This window comes from Rhinopithecus roxellana, chromosome 20 (genome assembly GCF_007565055.1).
Source record: "Rhinopithecus roxellana isolate Shanxi Qingling chromosome 20, ASM756505v1, whole genome shotgun sequence".
Taxonomy (NCBI): Eukaryota; Metazoa; Chordata; class Mammalia; order Primates; family Cercopithecidae; genus Rhinopithecus; species Rhinopithecus roxellana.
The window spans coordinates 52,351,786-52,377,037 of NC_044568.1; the positions used below are offsets into that span (position 1 = coordinate 52,351,786).

The 25,252-nt window shown below is 58.5% G+C and overlaps 1 protein-coding gene across 6 annotated transcripts in view; it reads right to left on the bottom strand.

The window, feature by feature from the left end:
* Positions 1-25,252, bottom strand: part of GSE1 (Gse1 coiled-coil protein) — a 314,913-nt gene that overhangs the window by 48,247 nt on the left and 241,414 nt on the right. The window contains exon 1 of one of the 6 annotated variants that reach the window (XM_010355612.2): positions 10,829-11,097. The exons of 4 other annotated variants lie outside the window; for them this stretch is intronic. In XM_010355612.2, the coding sequence (XP_010353914.2) occupies positions 10,829-10,835 (7 nt within the window). In that variant the 5' untranslated portion in view covers positions 10,836-11,097. Of the gene's footprint in view, positions 1-10,828; positions 11,098-25,252 lie in introns of those variants that run through there. One more of the 6 variants, XM_010355617.2, reaches the window with a different exon arrangement.

The window sequence follows — 25,252 nt, forward strand, 5'->3', positions numbered from 1 at the left end:
GCTTTACTCCCAGCCTCCAGAGGGCGAACAGAGGCTGGAGATTCACGCCCTCAGCCCGGGTCACATGTGGAGGCTCAGCAGCCGGAAGGAACCCCAGCTGTCCTGGCCATGGTGCCGGCTGCTTCCCTTTAATGTGAGAAGGGACTAGAAATGGCTGGCGTCACCTGGGGTCCCCTCCCTGCGGCAGCTGTTTGGGTGCCCACCCGTGTGCTGTACCCGTTTTACAGATGGGACCTACATGGCTGGGAATAGGAAGGCTCTGGACTCAGGGCCTCCCCCAGCCCCACTTTCCCACAGCTCTCGGCCAGAGGACACCTGTGCTGGAAAGAACCGCCCCCGGGTGCCCTGTGTAGCCCGCAGCACCAAAGCTGACCGGGCTGCCTTCCACTGCGCCCACTCCTGCGGGAGCCCTTCCTCCCTCCAGAGGCCCTGTGCAGAGGAATGGATGGGGTCCAAGGTGTCCACACAGGCGAGAGGTGCCCAGGAGGGAAACCCAACCTGGCCCCCACTCCAGGGCGGGCACTGAGGTCTCCAAGTTTCCGTGGGATGGCGGATGGGGGCCAGGGGGCATGGGCCAGCAAGAGAAAGGGGGCTGGAGCTGGAGGAGCACGGGTCAAGGCCAGGTGTCCTCTTGGTGGACAGAGCCAGAGGGAGGAGGGTGCTGAGACACCTGCTCACGAGGCCCCTCTCCTGCTCCCAGTGTGGAGGAGGCTGAGTGTTTAACAAGCTCCCTCAGGTAAGTAGGAGGGACAGAGGATCCAGGGACATCTCCCAGGACTGCCTGTCCCTTCCATACCGAGTGAGTGCCAACACCTGTCTACAGGGCCCTTAGTCTCCAGCCAAGACCAGGGACCAGGCCGTGCAGGAGGTGGATGCCAACAGGTGCTCAAAGAAGCAATGATGCCAGGGCCAGGAGTGGCCTGAACAGCAGGGGAGGTGGCGCAGGGGCAGGAAGAGGGGCCCAGGGTCTCCAGCTTCAGAGGTGGGGAGATGGTGACGGCTGGAAAAGGTCCCTTCCCTCCAGCAGGGAGGACGCCCACACCAGCAGAAATGGGTGACTTTAAGTCAGAGACGCTCTGTGCCTGCCTGCGGGCACCGGGGTCCTCCCATCCCACTCAGCCAGTCTGAACTTCCGCTGAAGGCTGAGAGCTGGGGAGCCTTGAGGGAACACACTATGGGGGCTGAGCAAAACAGGCTTGGTCCTGAGCTGGAAAGCCGGGGGGGGAGCGGGGCGGGGGTGGGCCCAGGCTGACTGCCGCCCAACAGCTCAGTGCGGACTTCCAGGGCACTGCATGGCCTGAGCCTCAGTTCCCCTGTCAGCACCATGGAGAGAGGGTGGAAATGACTAGATGAGAGGGTCAGAGAACAGTGGCTCACGACTGTAATCCCCGCACTTTTGGAGGCCGAGGTGGAGGATCGCTTGAGCCCAGGAGATTGAGGCTGCCGCTGAGTAGTGATTACGCCACTGCACTGCAGCGTGGGTGACAGAGTGAGACCCTGTCTCCAAAAAAGGGTGGGGGGGAAGACAGTGGACAAGGGGCCAGCCTTTTACCCTTCCACCTGTGTTTATTTGACCTGAAGTCATGCTGTGTTGTTCAAATGAGAATCAATGGGCAATATTTTAAAATAAGAGGCTTCAAGTCAACATGAAGCTGCCCACTTTCTCTTGAAAAGTCAAAGCCATAAAAATCACAGTCGCGTGAGTGGCACTTGTCCTTTAGTTTGTCCCTAAGTCTCCAGGTTGCCAGTGTCACCACCCCTCTCCTCCCTATGGTCTCAGGTCGGCCAGCTTCCTCAACACCAGGTCTTCCCAGTTCTGAAAGTATGTGCAGGTCTGAGCAACTAACAGCCCTGCAAGAGCTGCAGCTCAGCACAGCGACACTCCACTCAGATGTCATCAACACGGTAACCCCATCAGGACGTAACAGAAAGAGGTCAGTCCCTTCCCAGGCTCAGCTTCGGGGGACGCCTGTGAAGGCCACAATTCTGGCGCATGTCAACCCCAAGGTGGGTCTCCCCTGAATCAAAGCCGGCTCACCAAGCCAGGACTTGCCCCTCAAGTCATAAAACAGTTACATCTGCTTTTGCAAAAAGGTCTACTCTCAAGATGGTTCAAAGTGGCAGACCAGACCCTCTCTCCAGGAAAATACACCTACTGCATGTCACATACAGTTTTATCAAGTTCACAGAGCCCATCTGTAAACCCCGTGGAAATATGTGTTTGAAGATGTGTAGCATCCGTGAACCCAGGCCACAAACTCCTACATCACCGGGTTCCCTAAGCAGCAACCCACGAGTACAAACACCCTCCCCCAATATGACCTGCCTGGACAGAGGAAATACAGGGTGAAAAAGAAAGGGCCCAGAATGATCCAAGTTCTAATGGTGTTTTCCTCATCCAGACTCCTCTCCCATCTTCAAAGCCCCACGTGCGGTGCCCAGACGTCACTAAATGCCTCACTGGAAAAAACAAACGGCCCCGCAGCCAACATGGACTTTGGAATGGGGCTGTCTGGGAAAAGCTCCCGCAACAGTCATGTGCCAGGAGTCCTGGACTCCCTCATCCAACCCAGCCACCAAAAAGGGCAAACTGCTCACTTTCTCTGGCCACGATCATCCTGTAACTGCTGAATGACTGACTGCTTCGGTCTAAATGATTCTGGAATTCTCACACACCCCTCCAGGACCCCAGTGAGGAACTTGTAAGTTTCCCAGTCAGATCCAGACCTGGCTGTTGGGAGTTGGCAGTCTCTGCCCACCAGGACTGGTAACAAAGTTCTTGCTGCGCCATGACAAGTAGTCCAGGCTATGTCTCCTGTCCTGAAGGCCCCCTGGGGGGTGTGGGGTGGGAAGAATGAGCCCGAGGCGGGCAGGTAAGCAGAGGCGGGCAGGTAAGCAGAGGCGGGCAGGTAAGCAGAGGCGGGCAGGTAAGCAGAGGCGGGCAGGTAAGCAGAGGCGGGCAGGCGCACCCTCCCCTCCCTGGCGTCTTCAAGGGTAGTCTGGCAGAATGAACACAGCAGTCTCTCCAGTGGATAAGAGACACGGATGACACAAAACCCCACAGTCCACAATGCCAGCTGTGGCTGGAGAAACCCCAGCTCCAGCATGCAAGCAGACACAGTCCTGCTGTGAGTGGATTCGGAGCCCCTCCGCAGGATCCCAACCAGTCTCAAACGGGAAACCAGCCGCTTAGTTAAAATGTCCTCCCTGTGCCCAGGTGACAGGCTTCAGGGGTCTGGCATCCCTGCTAAGGATGGATTAACTTCCTTAGTCCTATAAAGTCTTATAAGATGTACATTTAGGTGAAAACAAGTTGTAAAACAATAAGACTGTATTCAAAAAAGGAGGCCGGGACATCAGCTTCATTTAAAACAGATACGATCTCAGCGCACACCTCCACTCCCTGCAAACCCAGGCACAGGGGAGGCCACAAACCTTTTCCAAGAGACGATCTAAGCAGGTCCCCAACAGCACAGACACCCAGGGCCGAGAACATGCAAACGGTTCCCAACAGCACAGACACCCAGGGCTGAGAACACCGCAGAGACCCGGGGCTGAGACTATCTAAATGGGTTCCTCAACAGCTCAGAGATGCAGGGCTGAGTGGGGCTCGGCCCAGGCATTCCACAAGGGCCGATTCCGAAACCCTGTTTTCTTATCTGTTACGGGGTGACTAACCACACCCTCCCGATGGGCGGCGGAGACGACCGCGTGGATGGCAGCCTCTGGGAGGCGGAGGTCTCGCCAATGCTCCCATCTGGCTGAGAATTTTTGCTTGAACCGCATTCCACTTTGTGTCTTCAACACCCAGTATAGCATCGGCTGTCTAGTGGATCCTCGTATATTTAAGTGAATGGAAAAAATACCACATGTCAAATGCAAAAACATTACAAAAATACACTCAAAGATAAATGTACACTGGGAATTCAGTTGGAAGAATCCACTCACATCCCGAGACTGGGTGAAGCAGCTCAGTTTAATTTTGCTTTTTTTGTTGAGACAAGAGTCTTGCTCTGTCACCCAGGCTGGGGTGCAGTGGTGCGATCACAACTCATTGCAGGCAGCCTTGAGCTCCCGGGCTCAAGTGATCCTCCCTGCCCAGCTTCCTGAGTAGCTGGGACCACAGGCACGTCCCACCATGCCTGGCTAGTTTTTTTTACTTTTTAATTTTTTTGTAGAGGGGAGTCTTGAACTTCAGAGCTCAAGCAATTCACCTGCCTCGGCCTCCCAGAGTGCTGGAATTACAGGCTTGAGCCACTGCACCCCGTAAGAAGCCCAGGTTAAACAGGGCCTTCTGAAGCAGCCGGTGACCTCTCTCCAGGCTCTAAGGGAGAGAGGGTGGGAGTTGGGTGAGGAGGCTGGAGTGGGAAACTCACGGTGTGGGTTTCTACTCCTCTACCAATTACCAGCTGTGTGACTACAGGCAGGATATGGGTCCCTGGGGCCCCTTTCTTCTCCGGTGGATGGCTAAATGGGGATAAACCCTACCCAGCAAGTCGGTCCCTCCCCGGGGAGGAGGAGCGCACTGGGGTGAGAATATCCCCCCACCATGCCTGGCGCACAGCCCACGGCGTGACCCTCATAGGCCGGCACAGTCGAAGCACCTCTGGATACAGAAATACAGTCTTTTCCATCTGGTTACTAAATCCCAGAGACAACTCCTTAAGTGGGATCAAGACCTGGCCGGCACACCATCTGCCCACAGATCACACCACGTAAGGGCGCCTGCCATCCCTCCAGACACCCCGGGGGCTGTGGGGCATCGCTTGGCACCCCCAGGCTTTGCCCCCCAACCCAGAAGATAAAAGACTCAGGATTAGCACAGAAGAGGCCCCTAAGGCTGTGCCCCGCCCCCCAGCCCCCACTGGCGAGCTGTCTTGTGCTCAGCTTGACACATAGATTTTCCTTTGGGACGGCTTAACCTGTCCAACATCAATACTGCTCAACCAAAAGCTGGGCGATCAATACCCTTCATTGCTGCCTGCGGCCACAGACCCACCATCTGAGTGCAGGAAGGGCAGGGCTGGGGGAGGAACAGTTTGTTGAAGCACCTCCCGCCACCTGGGCCCAGAGTCCCATCACCAAGGGGGCAGTGGTGTGCGTGTGAGCCTGAGGGGGCATTGAGGCTCCCGAAAAGAACCTCTAGCTGCTACAGCCCAGCAGAGGGGTCAGCTGGGTCTGCTGTGGTGCCTTGAGCCTTTGGGCAGAAAAAGCAGCTCCAGCCTTGGTGGGAAAAGGGGCCACCCCCAACACTGCAAGGGAGTGAGTTAAGGGTAGCTGAACAGAGCCTTGAAGCTTTGTAAATTAAAGCCAAGCTGGACACAGTGGCTCACGCCTGTAACTCCAGTACTTTGGGAGGCTGAGACAGAAGGATCACCCAAGATCAGGAGTTTGAGACCACCCTGGGCAACACAGTGACACCCTGTCTCCACAGAAAAAAATGTCCTAATTAACCAGGTGTGGTGGCACGCACCAGTGGTTCCAACTTCTCAGGAGGCTGCAGCAGCAGGATCACTTGAGCTCAGGACATCGAGGCTGTCTTGAGCTGTGATCACACCATTGCGCTCCAGCCTAGGCAACAAAGCAAGACCCTGTCTCTAATTAAAACAAAAACAACAGCAGCAGCAGCAACAGGAATAGCCGCAAGGCTTTGCAGAGCCTGTGTCAGGTGCTGTACTGGGCACCTGGTAATAAAGCCTTCAACCCTCAACAGCCTCAGGATACAGGTGACATTGTCATTCCTATTCTACAGATTAGAAGACTGAGGCCCAGAACACAAGTGCCCGAGGTCACACAAGCTAAGCAAGAGGCAGATATGGACCGTCAGATGCACCGATCAACACAGTAACAGCTGACACTCACCAGGCGCTCACCCCATGCTCCAGGCCTTCTCAACCCTCACCCGCATCTGTCATTTACCCGTCAGGGGCATGTGGCAAGCATTACAGCATCTCATCCTCACCCTCAACTGCCAGAGGGCCTCTGCATCCTCGTCTTACAGATGAGAACACTGGAGTGGGGGTGAGGATGTGATGATTAAAGTGGGAGGGTCTATGTCACCATTAGCACGAACCCACCTCACGCCGCCTCAGACCAGTGATCCCAAAACCACGATATCACACACCTCCTCAGATACATCAAGTCCTCCAGCTGGAGGAACCGGTTCCAGAATTGGAAGGCCTGGCCAGAGATGCAGGCAAACATGAATCCACCCATGCCAATGGGACTCTGCATTTGAAAGCCCCTCTAGAAGGGCTCAAAGCCCACCTGGGCCAGGCAAGAATGACCTTCAGGATTCTGCCTGGGGTTAACACACGGCCCACAGACATCCAAAGAGCAGCCAGGTGAGAGGTGCCCCGTCCTGCGGGGGAGGTGGGGTAGAGGGGACATGTCCATTTCTGAGTCATCAGGGTTCTCCATCCAATTCCAGGGCAAGCAAGGCGGTCTCTGGCTTCCCAGGTGGGAGGAGAGACCAGACCCCAAGTCTCCTTAAACAGAATCAGCCCATCTTCCCAGGGGAAGGAATTCCTACCCACATCACTCCCCCCAGCAGAAGGCCCTTCTGGCGTAGGAGGGCCAAGCACTGAAAAGTTCCCACCCTGGCCCCCCGGTGATGAGGAAGCTGCTCTCGAAGAAAGCAAAGCCAGGGTCTCAGCTTGAGCTGCACATGGCAGTCACCTGGGGGGTTTAAACATGGATGCCCAGGCTTCGTCCCCCCAAGGTTTGGGCTGAACTGCTTAGCAGTACAGCCTGGGCACTGGGAGCTTTGAAAAGCCCCCCAGGTGATTCAGAAGTGCAGCCAGGAGAGACCCCTGGGCTGGAGGCTCCCTGCTTCCTCCACCTGCCTCCCTAGAAACCCCCAAGTCACACGGACCCACAATAGCCTCCAGTGCAGTCCAACCCCTTCTTTTCCAGATGCTTTGAAGACGCAGGTGAGGGTAAACGCAGAGGCCCTCTCCAGCACCAGCCTTGCCCTCATCTATGGCTCCTTCCTCCAGGCCTGGACTCTGCCCCAGCCTCCTGGGGGCAGCTCTCACTTCCCCTCTGAACTTCTGTTTCCAGACATGGGATGGGCATGGGAGTATGGAGGCGAGGGAGGCATCGGGTCAGGAAGGGCAGGTGGACTGGCCTCAGGGACAGGTGGGCTTTGCAGCGGATGGGAGAATCCCAGACAGACGGGACGGCCCATGCTAGGACAGGGATGTGGCCAAACGCAGGAGTGGCGAGAACGGCGTGTGGTTTCGTCTGGCTGGAGCCAAGGGCGTGAGAGAAGAGGCTGGTGGGGGATCAGAGCTGCAGAAGCGAGATTAAAAGGCCCCCGAGTGTGCATTTGGCAGGCGTGCAAAGGGCTGCTTTTGGCCACGCTCCTGTTTTATCTGTCTGTACACCTCCCAGCAGCAAGCACACGGCTGGGTTCAGAGGAGGAGCTCAATAAATTCTCATTGACAGGGACACTCAGAAACGTCACCTCCCAGGCTGTGGCCTCAGCCGGGGGAGAAAGGCCAGCGTGCGGAAGTGAAGCCAGCAGCACGGCGTCCCACACCGCACTCAGTGAGGCCACTGAGATCTGAGACTCCACGCGGGGAGAAATTCAAGCCAGCCGGCCAGGCTTCAGCACAGCTACCAAGCTGAAATGTCACCTGCAGCATGGATCTCTGCAGGTTCAAAAACAGTTCTCCCAGCACACCAGGAAAGGGAGGGGAAGCCCTGTGGTTTTAGAGGACCCTGCTGTTGCCACAACAGAGGCAATTCACATCCTACCCAGAGAGGGTTCCCATCCAACCCTGGCCCGATTGTGGGGTTTGATCCTTGGACTTCGAGTAACCCAGGCTGGGAATTCCAAGGCTTCAGATGGGGCCAGGAAAAACCGGCCCTGCTAGCCAACTCCACAAGCCCCTGCGAGTTCCTGAGGGCAGGAAAAAGGTAGCAGCCAGGCCTCTAGCTTACCCGCACTCTTCCAGAAAAGTGGGAGGCACCAGCTCCTGCCCCTCAGCTCGGGGCTCTGAGCCCCAAGTCCCCCCGGTCCGCCTCCTTCAGAGCAAGGGAGGACAGACGGTACCTGCTCCAGCGGGCTCAAGGGGAATTTCGGACTCCAGGGGTTGGTGGGGGGATCTCTAGTTGAGAGGTGCAGGACCCTGGTCTGCCACAGAGTGGCGCTGTGCAGACTTGGCTCTTCCTTGGGCCGGCAATGCTGAGCCCACAGGCAGGCTTGGCTTCTGCTCTGAAACCACAAGGCACTCAGATCTGCAGCCCCTGAACTTCCCCCAGAGACAGGGAAGTGACTGCTGGAGGGGAGGGCTCACGGGGCCATCAGAGGAGGCTTCCTGCTGTGAGCGCGGTGTCAGCCCCACGCCCGGCCCCAGGCCCCAGTGTGCCCCCCGTCTGTACGTTAGGATCAGCTGGGGAGCTCTGACAACCCCCAGAGCCGGGTCAGGAACCCAGAGGCTATGGCTTAACTGGGCTTGGAAAGGCCTGGCCAGAAGCAGTTTTAAGACACCGAGTTTGGAGATCTACAAGTCCCTTTGAACTCTGACACTCCAGGATTGTAAAAACTGTCCAAAACAGCTCAGGGCCTGCGCCACAGTGGACAGCTTGTTGCCTTCCTTGTTTTGAGCTCAGCCTCACTGTGCCTAGAACCAGGACTTCCCGACCTCCCTTCCCAAGGCGGGGCTGACCCTAGGTCACCAGAGGCTCCTGGCGGCTCTCACCAGCTCTGGCACGGCACCGCCCCCAAGGCTCCAGGAAAGCAAACTCCAAGCGTCAAAACCGTGGTTGGCTCCAGCGTCTCCCGCTTCCCCTCCTGGCTTTGGTGGCTGCTGCCAGAGTGACAAAAGCCATCCTCGCACCCGGCCCGCAGGAGATCAGGAACGCTGCCGACAGGGGCTGGCTGTCTCAGAAAGTCTTAGGAAGCACCGAGGTCGCTGCTCTCGCACGCCAGGGCCTCTTCCAGCTCTCCCGAGTCTACCTGGGCGGGGCGGCTCCCTGCACAGCCGGCGGCCGGGATGACACACGCCGCCGTCGGAGCCTGCGCCCTGGGCCCCTCACCTGTGGTGTGGCGGCTGAGTCAGGCACAGCCTGTGCCTCAGGTTCTGCCGTCCCTGCTGGTGGAGGCGGCCGTAAACACAGGGTGAGCAACACTGAAGTGCCCCAAGCTTAAGCAACACTGAGGGAGGCCGGGGAAGGCTGCTCACCTGGGTGCTCCTTCCACCCCTGCCGGGGGACGGGGGCACAGAATCCCAGGGGAGAGGACGAGGCGGCCAACCAGGGGGCACATTTCAAAGCGCCCCACCAAGACCTTCTCTCTGCCCCTTTGTCCCCCGCCTCCTAGAAATCGGCTTAGGCGGGGACGCTCCCACCCGGAGTGCGCCTGGGCCTTTTGTTCAGGCGCCTTTTACAAAAGGAGCTCTCTTTCCATTTGGTGGTCCCGCTTTTTGTTTCCAAACCCCAACCTGTGTGGGCCCCTACCCCTCAGGCCCCAGATGAGGCACTGCAGCGGTTACCAGGGGTTTAGTGTGTTTTAAACGCACTTTGCAGACAAAAAGATAGTTTCTAAGAGCCAAACCGACTCAACTCCGGCTGGCATCCACCGCCCAGCTGGGAACCCGGCAGGTGCTCCCACACCGCCAGCATGCTGCACTCGGATCTCACACAGACACTGCAACCAGACCCCCGGCCCACCACGTGGAAGGAGCACAGCCTCCACCCCCCCCCATCCAGTGGGGGTGTCACGGTATCCCTGCCCGCGATCTGGGAACCCCCTCCCTATGGCCTGCGCCTGGAGTCTCCACTGTACATTTCTAAGCGGCCCCCTGGTCCCCCACCCGGCGCTGGGGAGGGGAGGCGGGAAGCTGGGGGTGGGCGGGCGCAGGGAGAGTGAGCTCCACTCCCGCTCCGCCTCCATGAAGGGAATTTAATTAGCCTGCTGGAGAGGCGGGCGGGCGGCCGAGGAGGTGTCTCTGGTGCTGCAATATAATTGAATCGGCTCCACTCGGTCGGGCCACTCGCCGCCCATCAGCGCGGCCGCAGGGCCCGGGAGGGCTGGGGGCGGGGAAGCGCATCCAGGCGGAGCAGGAAGGGCCGGGGAGGGAAAAAGGCCAGCGCGGGTGGGGGGCGGCGGATGTGCAATCCCTCTCCCACCTCCGAGGCTGGGGCAGCCATCTTCTGCGGGGGGGAGGGGAGGGGCAGGGAGCCGCTCCGCCGGGGGTGGGGGGAGAGGGAGGAGAGAAGCGGCCAAGCCCGTGGCGCGCCCTTTCCTCGGGAAGCAGAGAGTGAGGGTCACAGACCCGGGAAGCTGCGGTTCTGCCCTCCTGACCAACTCTCCTGCGATGAGGGGTTGGGGAGGGGGAAGGGAGCAAGACAAAAACCCCAAACGGCGCGGCCCCAGTAGCGAGCCCCCCCTTCCTTGGCCGTCACCAGCACCTGCCGCGGGGGCGCACAGCCACCCCCATTCGCTCCCTCCCGCGTCGCCGCAAAGTTTTCATTCCAGCTCTCCAGCGCCGGCAGCTCTCAAGAGACTCCCCCCGCCACCCCCATCCCCCCACTTTATCTGACCTCTAGTCCGCACGCACTTACGCACCCCCACCCCCACTGAGCACACTCCTGAGCCCGGAGCCCCCACCCGCAGTCAGGCCACGACCCGCGGGAGGAGGAAGGGGGTGGCCTTTGGTCGCCTGCCCGCCCTCCCGGCTCTTATCGCCGCTCACACTCCGGGGAAGTTGCCCGGGAGCCGTTGGCGGCCGCCCCCGCAGAACCCGCGAACTTGGAGGAGGAGAGTGCGGTGCGGGGAGGGTGGAGGACCCGCGTCCCCGGCCCAGTGCGGCGCGCTCACCTTTCATGCCAGGGCCCCGCAGCTCCGCCTCGGCTGACACATGCTGGAGCCACCGTCGCCCAGTGTTTGTCTAAACTGCTTATCTCACCCGGGGCTGCTCGGCGGCGGCAGCTCGGGCCCGCTGGGGAGGTGGAGCTTCCGGGGCCCAGGCCAAGAAACACCTGCTGCTGTCGCCGCCGAGGACACACCCAAACGCAACGCCGCCCACTCCCGGGCCACTGGCTCCCTCCCGGCTCCCTGACCTCAGCCAGCGGGAGGTGTCGGGTTTCAGCCGCAAACACACAGGCGCGCGCGCGCACCGACGGGCGCCCGGGTCCACCCGCCCAGGCACACGCCCCTCCCCGGCCCGGCCGGCCAGGTGAGGCGAGGACACCAGCGGGGCCGCGGAGGTGCCACCCCCACACTCCCGGGAGCCCCTGGCTGGACTGCTCGGGGGTCCCGGGGACCTTGGTGGCTAAGACCGGCCACTTGACTCTAAAAGTAGTGAGCAGCCACAGCCCATCGCAACGTGAGAGGAGCCCTGTCTCCCAGCCGCGTCCCCGGAACCTACAACAGTGCCTGGCACAGAGCAGGCCCAATAATGGGCGGACGGGTAACTCCGTGTCCTGGAGGCCGTTTGGAGAACAACTTTCTTGGCGCTGGTGGCGCGTGGGGTGGGGGGAGGCGACACAAAATAGACTGTGTACCCAAGCCCCGCACCCCCCTATGCCTGACCTTATTACCCCAACTAGAAAAGGCTGAAAACTAAGAACTTGGCCTCAAAATTCCATAAGGGACCCCATCCCCCAGTTTTAAGTAACTTTTGGGAAGGCCACAATGCGGGCTGCTGCGGGGGGTGTTCTTTAAAGAACCCACGGCCCAGGGGCTGGAGAACCCACGAAGGCGCCGCTCCGCCAGGGGGATCATTAAGTAGCTGGGGTTGCGGTCAGAGGCGAGGTCGCCCGCCTCCAGAAACTGGCACGACCCATTACGTTTCTGGCCCCAGCGCAGCGCCTCCCCATTCCTGGCACCCCCCCCCCCCACCCTACCTCACCCAGGCACTTGACTGGAATGACTCAGGGAGCGTCCTGAAATTCCTGGGCACCCACAGGCGGCGCGGAGAGGGACTGAAGGCCCCAGCCTTCCCACCCTCGGCTCCGCCCACCCCGCCCCGCCCCCACCCAATCGCGGCGGGCGCGTCCCCAGGAAGCTCGGGGTTAAAGGGGCGGGCCTCGGGGGCAGGGGTCGCCAGGCCTCCCCCGCCGCCTTCTGGCGCCCTGGGCTGTAACCCCCTGGGCGGCTCCGAGGCCCCGGGGTCACTCCCTCCTCGTCCTCTTCCAACATCCCTCGGATCTAGCGCGTCCCTACTTCTGAGCCCTGGGGCAAAGAAGCACCCCCTAGGCGGCCGCCCCTGGGCTGCGGGTTTCGACTTTCAGCCCCCTCTTGCCAGCCCCAAACCTGCCCCGGGACATGCCCGCGCCAGGCTTGGCAGGCGCGCACGCTGCCGTCCCCGCGGGCCCGCCTCCCCCGCCTTCCTCCCTCCCCCTCCCCGCGCCAGCGCGGATTGCGACGGGAGCGAGCGCTGGGCGCCTGCCACCCCCCATCCATCTGTTCCCGATGACGCTGGCGGGCCTAGAGCATTCGGGGCCCGCGCCAGCGAGGAGCAGACCCAGCCTGTGTGCCCTCCGGGGGGCGGGGTCTGGCGGGCGCCCCCAGGCCCCGCGCTCCCCGTTCCACCTCCGACCGAGCGCACGCCGGGGCCCAGGAGTGGGGGCGCACGCGGGCCGGCCCCCCGCCTTGCACAAGGCTCCGGGCCGACCACAAACGAAAAGGGAAACGGACCGGCGAGGCCAGGTCGGGCCGTTACTGGCTCCTACCTGCGGACGCTGGCCGGCCCTGGCATGGCGTGGGGGTGCTGCTTCCCCGCACGACCCGCCAGCTCCCCGGCGGCGCCCCCCACTTGCGGCCTTGGCCGGACGCTGTAATTTAGGCACCACACGGTGGCTCGGCCGCACGGCCCCGGGTAATTTATACCCGCACTGGCCCGCGGATTCACCCGGCCCCAGGCAGCCAGGGTTGGGAGGGGGAGGGGCGCCTCCACCCCTGCTGGAAGTCACGGGCCGGGGGAGGGGAGGATAGGGAGGTGTTAGGAAGGAATGGACGACTGGCCCGGAGCCTTAAAAACAAAATTCATCTCCAGGACTGGCCCAGCCCCTTTCCCACCTGGATTACAGGCTGCTGGGGGAGGGGAACAGAATGCAAATGAGCCTCTCGCACCTGGCCAGGAGCTGCCTCCGGCCTAGTTCTCCAGGTAGACACCTAGGCCCCACCTCCGGGTCTCTCACTGGGACACGGTGCCACCGCCTTCTACCTTCTTCCTTGGAGAGGCCCTTGGGCCAGGGGTGAAGGTGGGGTTAGCTTTCTCCATCTGTTTGAGCAGGACCACGACGGCCAACCACAAAAACACGTCGAGTGGTCACTGGGAGGTGCATCACTCGTCTACTTTTTAGAGCCGGCCAATCCCTCCGGCGTATACATCTAGCTCCCCTGGATTGCGAGATGGGTAGTCTGGTCCGGTTTCACAGATAAGGAAGTTGAGGCCCTTAGTTGCTCAAGATCACGCACACAGGTGACATGCAAGCTACGCTCCAAACTGCTCACACCTGGAGTCTCCCGTTCCCAGCCCAGTAGGCCTAAGGGAGCAAGGCGCTGCCGGACACCCCGGCAGCCGCCGGGGGGCAGCAGCGAGCCACTCTGTGAGTCCTGGCCGGGAAACGCTGGCGGCCACCAGGCGGGCTGGCACGGGGGAGATGGATGACACTCACTGTCAGTGCGCCCGGCCCCCGGAAATTAGTAATCCGGAGCACGGCCTCCGAGTTTAAGGGTGGGAATTGCTCTCCTGCAGCCGGCGCGCTCCTCGCTAACGAGGTTTGTCGCTTGACTCCTAATTTCCCAGCACTGGGGCTAAGGCTGGCCTCCCTCCATTTCCCTCCAGGCCTGCTCCTCCTCCTCTCTCTTCCTAAGCAGCGCCCTACCCACAGCCCCGCGCCCCCAGACAGTACGAGCCCTTCCTGGGCACAGCTCTCCTTCCGTGGACCTCCTCCCTATCCTCCACTCCCATTTGCCTGAAAGGAGCTAGGTAGGTGCCAGGGCCAGGCCTACGGGGGCATCTCCCAGAGCAGGAGACCTGCCCTGGGGAGGCTGCACGCGCTGCTCCTTATCAGGGACTGTCCTTTGTGCCAAGGCAATAGGATGCTGGTGGCTGGTGCGCGTTTGCTCACACCCTGAGTCCCCTGCCAAACTAAACTGTGCCTCCAAGAGCAGAAGGCAGGCTCCCAGCCCCTCACCTGGCTCAGGTACCTGCTTCAGTGACACCTAGGTGCAAACTCCAGCCCTACCTCCACAAGTCCTGGGACCTATCAGACCTGGGCACGAAAGATATTTAAATCTTAAAAGCTTTCCTAAGGGCATGGTAGCTCACGCCTGTAATCCCAGTAATTTGGGGAGCCAAGATAGGCATATTGCTTGAGATGAGGAGTTCAAGACCAGCCTGGACAACATGGCAAAACCCTGTCTTTATTAAAAAAAAAAAAAAAGCTCTGCATGGTGGCGTGTGCCTGTAGTCCCATCTACTTGGGAAACTGAGGTAGGAGGATCGCTTGAGCCCAGGAGGCAGCGGTTGCAGTAGCTGAGATTGTGCCACTGCACTCCAGCCTGGGCAACAGAGTGAGACCCTGTTTCAAAGAAAGAAAAAAAAAAGCTTTCCATTTCAGATGAACATGAGACACCTTAAATCTACTCCCTGAGCTCAGGAACTAAGAGGGGTGTCTGGAGGCATAAGGTCTAGAAGGATCCACCAGAAAGAAAGGGATGCCTTGAACCACAGAGGGTGGGTGGTTTTTCACTCCACAAACACACTAAACCCTGGGCTGTTTCACACTTGCTTTTCCAGAAACAAAACTGAAAATTCCAGTAAGCCTTCAGCAAGCGCCTCGGAGAGGTCAAGGTTAGCTGGGTGTGATGGCACAAGCTTGTGGTCCCAGCTACTCGGGGGGCTGAGGCAGGAGGATCATTTGGGCCCAGGAGTCTGAGGCTGAGCTATGATTGTGCCATTGCACTCCAGCCTGAGCCACAAAGCAAGACCCTGTCCTTTTCTGTTTTTGGTTTTTTAAAGTCGGGGGCGGCAAGGGACAGACAGCAGAGGGCAGACACTGACAGAGGGGACACTTCAAGGCAGCAAGGAAATTTGGAAGGCAAGGGGGCAAGATGACAGCACAGACCACCACGACCACTGCCTAAGCATCAGCCTGGGCCATGTCAGGTGCTCAGGGGTGCGGGCACCACCCATGACTGTCACAACCCCACTAGGTCTTAGCACAGGGCCCAGCCCTGGTGGAGGATGGAGCCTGGACACGTTCTTTCTGGTTCTGCTTCTTCTAGGGCTCAGCAAGACAGCACACAGCCTAACCCAAGGTCATTCTCCACCCTGGCCAGTTGCTCCTAGCACGTAAGAACTGCATGTCACCTTCATTATGCTGCCTGGGCACCTTGTTCAGCGCCTGGATCCGCAAATAAGTATCAGGGACCTGGATGTCCATGGGCCAGGAGGTAAAGATCACTTCTGCCATTCACCAAGCACCTAACAAGAGCCAGGGCTGCTCAGCGCATGTCACTGGAAGCCCTCCTGGCCTTGCAAGGCAGGCAGTGACCTCCATTACACAGCCCGAGTGGGGAGACCTGAGAAGGTTAATTGGCCTGCCTTGGGCACACACATTCCAGCACGAGTCTCATCCAGACGTTGGCTCTTACACCTGGCAGCATTTCTCGGTAACCACCTGCCATGGTCACTCTGATTATGAAGAAAGATACACCTGCAGGGGGACGACAGTTCTCAAGCGGTTTCAGGTCTACGTGCTTACCCCTGGGCAGCTGTCCAGTGCCTGAAAACCTTTTTGTTCGGGGGTCGGGGGAGGGGGCCGTTCGCTGCCTAGAGCTGAGAACCCTGGGATTCACCCAGCTGCCCTGCATGCACAGTCCACCCTCCCCAAGGCTACCAGCCCTGCTGCAGGGGCAGGGGGCGGGGGGCTAAGTCCAAAGAGGGCACTAAATCCGCAGGGCATGAAGGGTTGAGGGGTAGAAGGCTGCTCAGCTACCCCATCTGCCCTCAGCCCTGCCCTAGGCATCGGTGAAGGTGCAAGCCCCCACCACTTAGATTCCATCCTCCTCTGTTTCCTGCCCTGCTATCACTGGCCCAGAAACGCTCCCCATTCTTCAAAGCCCGGCTTGCATCTTATCTCTTGCAAGAAGGCTTTTCCCATCCCTGCCTCTGGAATTCATCTCTCCAGGCTGCGTCCCCCTCTTAGATAGCGACCACACAGTGCAGCGGGTCTTAAATCATGGGTGGGGGGAGGAATGCAGATCCCCAGGCCCCTCCCCTTACTGAGCCAAGGTCTCCAAGCAGGGCCTGAGAAGCAGCATCCTCCACCAGCCACCCTGTAGGCCGGGCCACAGCGTGTCTGCTGCAGTCCCAGACTCCCTGCTCCAGAGCGGCAGTGGGGGCCTCAAGGGAAGAGGGCCCCCTGTCTCCTAGCAGGGACACAGTGCCCAACCCCTGGGCAGGATTTAAGATTTAACCCCAATCTGCTCAATGGATAAAGGCTGAAGGGAGAGAGGAAAAAGCAGCGCCCGCCTCTCCCTGCCTGCCCCTCTTGGGGAGGAACCAGATTCTCCAGGGATGCTGGGGGAGCCCCACCCCAGCAGTTCAGGTGGCCCTCAGTAGCCCAGGTCACCTCCAGGGGAACAGGAAAGGGTTAAGGCCTGGCTAACTCCCTTTGAGGAGTTTTCCTCTTAACCCTGGGCTGCCCCACACTTCCTGCCCTCTCAGCGCCTGGTTCCAATCCGCACCCCGCACACAGCTGCACTCCTTTACAATCAGTTAACAGCTGTTTTGCATAGATTTTCAATTCTAATTGCCTCGCTTTGTGAGCGCCGCCGAGCCCTGGTGAATGGGGACGCCGCCACCGCGGCTGGAAAGCAGGCGGGAGAGGGAGTAAAAGGAAGCCGTGTGCGTCGGGGCTGCTGGCTTTATTTTTCTAAATCGGAAAAGAATGCCCCTGCCACCAACCACCCCCGGCTCCTGCCTCTCCTACTGGACTGGGGAAACCTGAAATGGGTGACCTCACCTCTGGAGAGGTGCCCACCCTATGACCTGGACTCCCTGACCCCAACCCAGATACAGGTCCCAGAGGGCACCTTCCAGCTCCAGAGCTGGCCCAGGAGCCATGGCTCTCCTCCTCCCTCCTGCCCCCTCCTCTTCCCTCCTGCAGCCCCCCTCCCCCTCCCCCTGCAGCCCCCCTCCTCCCTCCGGCCCCCCCCACCCCAGGCTCTCCGGTATTCAGATATGGGAAGCTAATTGGACAATAAAGTTGAACAGCAAGGAAACGCACTCTCTGGAGACAGCTGGCATCTATAAAAGAGAAATATTTGCATTTAAAACCTTTAAACTTTATATGGCGAGGCCAGGCCGAGGCAGGGGAAGGGGGCTGGGGAAGCAGTGCTCGGACCCTTGATGGGGGCAGAGGATCCTGGGAGTTTTGGACCCTCTGCCACCAGTGAGGCCCCCCTGACACATACCCCTTGCCCTGTTACTGTCTGGGAGGCAAGTTGGCCCCTGCTAGCCACACAGCCCTGGCCAAGTAAGTGTCCCAGGTGTCTGAAATCCTGGGAAGAGCTTGCGTCCACTTGGGCTGCCACAGGCAAGCCATGGGGATCCCAGGGCATCCAGGCTGGGTCCTGCACCCTGGTGGTGGGCGTGGCTCAACTGCTGTCCACAACCTGTCCCTCTACCGGGTCACCCAGAAGCTCCAGGACCCAGTGAGGGCCGACTCAGTGGCAAAGTGGCTCCTTCCTGGCAAGGAGATGTTCTGCCAGGAGCCTCCTCCAGTGTCCTGAAGCCCTCTGCCCCGTCCCCTGCACATCCAGACAGTGCGGCTGTGTGAGGGCACCTGACCAGGTCCATGTTCAGGGCCCTGCGGGCGGGCATTGCTACACTGCATGGATGAGGTTGTAGAGCTCGAAGAAGTCCGCCCTGCCTTCCCAGCACTCCTGCTGTCTGGGGTGGGGATGCCAGGTTTTCATTTCCTCGCATGCCTAGTTCCCATTTTTCATATTTGAGAAAAACCTGGCCAAATTTTCCTACTGTCAACATTGGTGATGTAAAGCCGGGAGAGCATGTGTTCCAGAGTGGTCTGATTTTAGCAGGCTTTTATAAAATCACAGCGCGCTGAGAATCCTGTCTACCTGGCAGGCCTGCTGGAGTGGCTGTGCCACGGCAGACTTCAAGGACAGGAGCTGAAACTTCTGTGGTGGAGGTGAGGAGGAGGGCAGGGGCTGGCGGCCAAGCCCGATGGGCACATGGGTAGCTTTCAACGATGTCAACGGAACACAAACCACAGCAGAAACAGGTCCAGTTCGCTGGCAGCAGTCAGAGGGGAGCAGGGTCTCCTTGCAACTTTTCTTCCCATCAGGAAGCTATCTCCAGTCCAAGCAAGGCAGTCTCAGCTCCTGGGCCGCCAATGAGCCCAGCCTGCTGTTGGAGGCTTCTGATCACCTACAAAGCGGTCTTCAGTTTGTCTGGCTCCCTCCCTACGGGCAGGGCAGCACCCTCTCTACCACTTACCTCTAAAAACGCCCTGGGGCCAGACGTGTTAACCCCATTCAATGACCACCCAGAGAGCAAACGTTAAAATGTGGCTTTGGAGAGCATAGCCGGTGGCCACCCCCCCGGAGGATGCAGGGAGAGGATGGACGTGGGAGTCAAGCTGCCTGACTGGGCAAATCTCCACCCACTGCGCACCCGTTTCCTTAGCTGCTGCCCTGCAAGGAAGGTGTCCCCTGCCCCCACTTCGGTGAGGACCAGACAAGACAATAGAGAGAGCCATGCCCAGTGCCTGCGACGCAGCTGGAGCTCAGAAGCATTCCCTTAGATTTGCTGTGCGGAGGAAGTGGAAGGGCGGCAGCACATACAAATAAAGTTTTACGAGGAAGCACTTCTCGGCGCCAGACCAGACGGGCAGGGAGGTCGGTCACTTAGACCACTTCTGCCCTTGGACACTGGGCCTGGAGTGAGAGCAGCGGAACTCCTTTCTCTTCCCGACATTAGGAGAGGCCTTGGAATGCCACACACACTCCAAGAATCACACCAGCAACTTGTGTGAGCCCAGCCCCTGCCGGCCCCTGGCTGGTCACTAGGCAAGGGGAGCAGGACAGCGGGTGGGGCCTGGCCAGCCACCCAAGTCCCTGGCTTCTGTAAGTATGAAGATACTGACAGCAGGCTGGGCGCGGTGGCTCACACCTGCAATCCCAGCACTTTGGGAAGCCAAGGCAGGCGGATCACGAGGTCAAGAGATCAAGACCATCCTGGCTAACAGGGTGAAACCTGGTCTCTACTAAAAATACAAAAAATTAGCCGCATGTGCTGGCGGACGCCTGTAGTCCCAGCTACTAGGAAGGCTGAGGCAGGAGAATGGCATGAACCCAGGAGATGGAGCTTGCATTGAGCCGAGATCACGCCACTGCACTCCAGCCTGGGCAACAGAGTAAGACTCCATCTCAAAAACAAATAAATATAAATAAACACACACACACACACACACACACACACACACACACACACACATACATATAAAGAAAGATACTGATAGCACCCTGTCTGGCTTTCCCTCTCAGAGATGTAGCTTTTTTTTTTTTTTTTTTTTGACAGAATCTCACTCTGTTGCCCAGGCTGGAGTGCAGTGGTGCGATCATAGCTCACTGCAGCCTCAACCTCCTGGTCTCAAGGATCCTCCTGCCTCAGAAGGTGCATCTTTAAAAATTATCAAATCAGCCCAAATGACCATCAACGGGGGAACAGATAAACAAAATGTGGTCTCTCTGTACACGGGAATATTATTCAGCCATAGAAAGGAATGGGTCCTGATACACAGTGAGGCTTGAAACATACCTTCAGGTCCATGCAAAACCTTGTACAGATGTTCCTATCAGCACATAGCCAAAAAGTGAAAACCTACATGTCCATCAGATGATGGATAGATGAAGAAAACACAGTTTATCCATACAGTGAGTGGACTATTAGCCATAAAAAGGACTGAGGTGCTAATCCACGCTACAACACAGATGAACCTTGAAGACACGACGCTGAATGAAAGAAGCCGGACGTACAAGGAGGATCCCATTTGTTTGAAATGCCCCAACAGGCAAATCCAGAGACAAAAACCAGATGAGTGGTTGCTTAGGGCTAGGGGAGGGGAGAGGGGAGTGGCTGCTAATGGATCTGAGTTTCCTTTTGGGGTGGTCCTTTTGGTCCCTCTCTCGCCCCTGCCTTTGCCACGTGATGTGCTGGCTCCCCCTTTGCCTTCCCCCAGGATTGTAAGTTTCCTGGGGCCTCCCCAGAAGCTGAGCAGATGTGAGCACCATGCTTCCTGCAAGGCCTGCAGAACCATGAACCAATTACACTGCTTTTCTTTATAATTAAAAAGAAAAAAAGAAAATGATTTGGACCAGGACAGAGACGGGGGCTGCGTATTATGAATGTACTAAATGCCACTGAACTGTACCCTTTAAAATGGCTAATTGTATGTTACATGAATTTCACCTCAACTAAAAACAATCTGATCTGGGCCGGGCTCAGTGGCTCACACCTGGAATCTCAGCATATTGGGAGGCCAACGAGGTAGGATCACTGGAGCCCTGGAGTACGAGACCAGCCCAGGCAATATAGTGAGACTCCATCTCTACCAAAAAATAGAAAAAATAAAAAATTACCCGGGCATGGTGGTACCTGTCTGTGGTCACGATTACTCAGGAGGCTGAGGTGGGAGGACTGGCTTCAGTCTGGGAGGTTGAGGCTGCAGTGTGCCACGATCGCACCACTGCACCACAGCCTGGGCGACAGAGTGAGACCCTGTCTCAAAACAAAACAAAACAAATCCAATCTGAAGGCCTCTGCCTGTCCCTGGAAGAGGTCAGATGCAGGGCACGGCCTGCAGTTTCCAGAGAAGCCCCAAGCAGACGTGGCCTTAAGAGAAGCATCCCCTGGAAATTCCCTTCCAGGCTGTGCGGATGACCCTTGGGCACTGGGGGCCGAGCAGACACGAGCAAAGCCAGTCATGACCCAGCACATTTTGCTTCCAGGGAACTTTCCCCACTGGGTCTCCCACACCCTTCCACGGACACGGTGCCCTCTCTATGGACTCAAGCTCTGAGATGGAGGGGTTCACAATGTCCCCTCCCCCAGCTGAGCTCCCCCAAAGCTGCAGACCTATTTTTGTCCTCACCCACAATTCTCCCATGCAGGGGGAAAGGCGGGCATTGCAGCCCCATCAGCTCTGAGCAGCTGGAGGTTGAGACACCGAAATGCACACACCTGTCTCCAAACAGGGCTGCAAGGCAGCTCCTGCCACCTGGCCACTCATCTGGAAAGCGGCCAGCTGTGACCCTGGCAGGCCTGGAGGGGATAGGATGGCAGCCCAGGCAGGGGCACAGGGAAGCAAGGCCTGCAGAGGTCACCAGCTGGCTGTGGAGCCCCCCAGTCCCAGACCCCCGACCTGAGGCCAGTGTGCGGGCCCCTGCGGGGGAGGGCAAGAGCAGTCCCTGTAACTGGGCACGTCTATGGCAGCAGTGAGTACACTGCCACCTGCTGAGCCTGGATGCCAGTGGACCAGAAATCTGGGTGATTCACTCAAAAGCCTGGGAGGAACTGTCCTCCTTCCTAAAGATTAACTGGCTGTCCTCAGTCAGGGCGAGGGGCTGTTTTCTGGCTTCCTGGTCCATCCACTGGCTCAGAAAACAGCCACACCCCAGACCCCCACCAAGGCCGCCATCCAGAGATGGGCTACATGCCCAGAGAGCACCCAGGAGGGCGGGTTCTGGAGCAGCAGGTCATCCTAGGCCCAGGACAGATGTGGGTCGGGCAGGGCTCCTGCAAGGACAGGGGAGCTCGCTCACACCAGACCAGGAGCGGGTCTAGAACCCCAGGCTGGCCAGGGTCCAAGGGTGTCCATTAGCCCCCAAGAAGCCTCCTAGGGATCCTTAGAAACTTTTATTTCTGGGTCCTTATTCCCCGATTTTCTACCATATGTTAAAAGCCTTCGAAGTTCTTTTCCGTATCAAATAGCACTGGCTGGGGACACGCAGGCCTATGAATCGGTCCGCAGGCTGCTCCCGCTCGCCCTCCTCCCTGCCTGGCCCCCGCATCAGCCTCCAAGCAAGCCCCCTGGGTGCTGTGTGCTGCTAACCTGGCCCTGGCAGCAGCCCTGGTTGCTCAGAATCAGCGTTTGTGCCTACTGTGTGCCTGGCCTTCTGCCTTCATCCTTGCTGTGAACCTATGAGAGGCCAAATTCCCTGGACGGTGGGGCTGGGATCTGAACCACAGAGGAGATTCTTCTAGAACTGCACTGTCTCTTCTCCCAGGCCCGTCTTCTCCCTCTCCCTCCATGCCGCCTCCCAATGCTCCTGACAAATGTCTTGATTAATAACCTACTGCCTGTCATTAAAATCACAACTGTCACTCGGACAATCAAGTCGCAGTTGCCTTTATCACTCGCAGGCTCGACAAGCGATGCACGCAGAGGAGACCCTGGTGTCCAGGGCAGCCCCGACCTTGCCCACCGCAGGATAGACGGGCCCTGGGGACGCGGGGTCAAGGCCTGGGCCTCCGCTCCCTAGCTCAGGACGGCTGCATCCCTCTGCTCTGGCTCTTGTTGTGTTTATGTCTTTATAATTTGGTCTCACAAATTAAAATAATCAAAAAGGAAAGGTTAGATGCACAGAGTTGTTTTCACCGCGGGAAGTTCCTGGTGTTGAGATTTTTAGCCAGCTGCCTGTGGTGCTTCTACATGTCTGCCGGCCCCGCGCCGAAGGTGAGCATGGAGGCGGTGGGTCCCCAGGTCATCCCCACCTTGATTTCTATCTGCTCTGCCTTTTCCCAGAGGGCCTCTTCCCGCCTGGCCTTCCTCTGGCCTGTGTCTTCAAGCTCCCGTCCTGAAAGGCCTCCTCCCCACCAGCCTGGCCCCTGCAATCCCACGTTCCCTGACTGCCGTGGGCCTGGTAGACACCCATGGCTGCCCCACCCCAGCTGCCCCCTCTCCTGGGGCTGCTCCCCTCCCACCCCTCAGACCGCACCTTTCTCGTCTTCCTGGTGGGCCCCTCTCCCTCAGCCTGCCTCTGGGGCTCCCACAGGCCTATTTCCCCTCCGAGACTCCCTCCTGGCCCTCAGGACTGCACTAGGGGCATCTGGAAGCGTCTCACAGTCTCTCTAGACTTGCCCAGCCCCACCACCCTTCCCTGGCCTGCTGTATCCTCCCCCAGCACAGCCCCATCTCCTCTATTCAAATCCTGACCTCTTCCTTCAAGCCCTGGCTTAAAATTCTGCCTCCTCCAGGGAGTCCTCCTGGATGGCAGCTCCAACCCCCACTGGTGAAAACCGACCTTCCCTCCTCCCACCCAGGGGTTGCTTTGGCATTCTCGCTTTCTTCCAGGCGCTCACTGAGCTGAGCCATTGGAGAGGAAACTGAGCTAAATGAAATCAAGAAGCCCCTAGGAGGACACAAACCCTCATCAGCGCCAAACAGCCCTCCTGTCCCCAAAATAAACCCAGCCAAAAAAGGATGTGGGAACCTCCTGCAGGATATGCACCATGCCGTCTTGTCCTGGATTGCCGAGTGCCTTTCCCCAGTTGACAAGGATGGGTTTATTTCAAAAGCCCTCAGAGTCCCTACATCTGCGATGCTACACCAGCCCCTCCCCTCTTCGTAGCTGGAGTGTTTTGCAAAGAGCCACCAGGAAAACCAATGTCGGGTTTTTGTTTTATTTTGTTTTTAACAAGGCTCCCAAATGATCTTGGAAGCACACAGACATACACACCAGAACCTTCCTAGCCACAGCCAGCCACCGCCTCTCAACACCAGCCTCTCACCCAGAGTTCACTCTCCTTTCCCATGAAAGACAGTGGTCCTCGAGAGAGCCCCCAGCCTGGCCTTCCCCACCAGGCCCGGGTGACATCTTCCCAGCCCCTCCCCTTGGCCCACACAGAGGCATCGAGGAGGCCCAGCCCCTCCCCCCAGCTCCGCTCCCTACACAGACCCCCTGCCTGGCCATTTGAGAACAGGGTGGTCACAACCCAGCTCAGGAGTTCTACTCTTGGCTCAGCCAGCAAATTGCTTCTCGACCTTGGGAAAGTCCCCACACTGCTCTGACCCCATCTGTGAGTGTTCCCGTTAATAACCCAAGGTGGCACCTTAAAAGCAGGCTCAGCTCAAAGAAGCCACGTGGATGGGGCGGGCTTGGAAGAGGAAGGACCCCATGTCTCTCTGGCTGCACATGCATAGAGAGTACCCGCAGCCGCCCTCAGAGGCCACAGAGACCCAGAGGGGTAGCCAGGCACGGCTTCAGGGGGCTCACACAGGAGGGACCTTGCCAGGTCCTGGTCACAGGAAGAACAGCTGCCGCCCTCCCATTTTAGAGAGGAAGAGTCTCAGAGCCTCGCCCATGACTGGGGTGACAGCCTCATCTGTCTTCCAGGTGGCAAGTCTCTGTTGCCCAGGCTGGCAGTGGAGCGATCATAGCTCACTGCAGCCTCTAACTCCTGGGCTCAAGCAATTCTCCTGCTTCAGCCTTTCAAGTAGCTGGGGAGACAGACGCACATCCCCGTGCCCAGCCAGGTTCAGAGATCTTAAGAGGGAGAGAAGGAGAAAGAGAAAGGAGAGGGTGGGGCCTGCGCATGTCTCTTCCATCTCTTCCAACTGCCTCAGCCCGTTTCTGGCAATTCTTTAGGTCCAGAGAAGGCCGCAGAGGTGAGATGCAAGGGGCCTGTGATCACAGGTGGCCCGGGCAGCACATGGCCGGGAAGCCAGATCCCAAGACACACCCCACTTCTATTGACTCATGATCCCCAAACTTCACTTTGCACAAGAACCAGCTGGTCCCATGTTACCACCCCCACCTCCCTCACCCACATTCCAGATTGGGGGCAGGTCCAGGGTGGAGCCCAGCAATCAGTACTGTCCACAGGTAGCCCCTGTCCCGGCTCTGAGGGGGTGCTCTGGGGCTCACCCCTGGAGAACCAGCCCATGACACCAGCTCATCTCATCATCTGACCTGTGGCGTGATTCTCTTTTAAAAATTAATTGTAATTTATTTCTTCTCCCCCGCCTTTCTCTGCAAGAATCTGAAGCAGCGTCACCAACCTCTGATATCGAGACATGTTTATTATTTTTATGGTTTCTCAGGAAGCGCCGGGTAACTCGAAGGGGAATTATATTCAGAGAGAATTGGGTCCCCAGTGTAAGTCAACATTATTCATTTAACAACTTCTATCGGCGCACAAAGATGTGAGCAGGCCTTACCCGAAGATGTCTCCTGCGGTTACTGGAAGATTTAATTCACAAC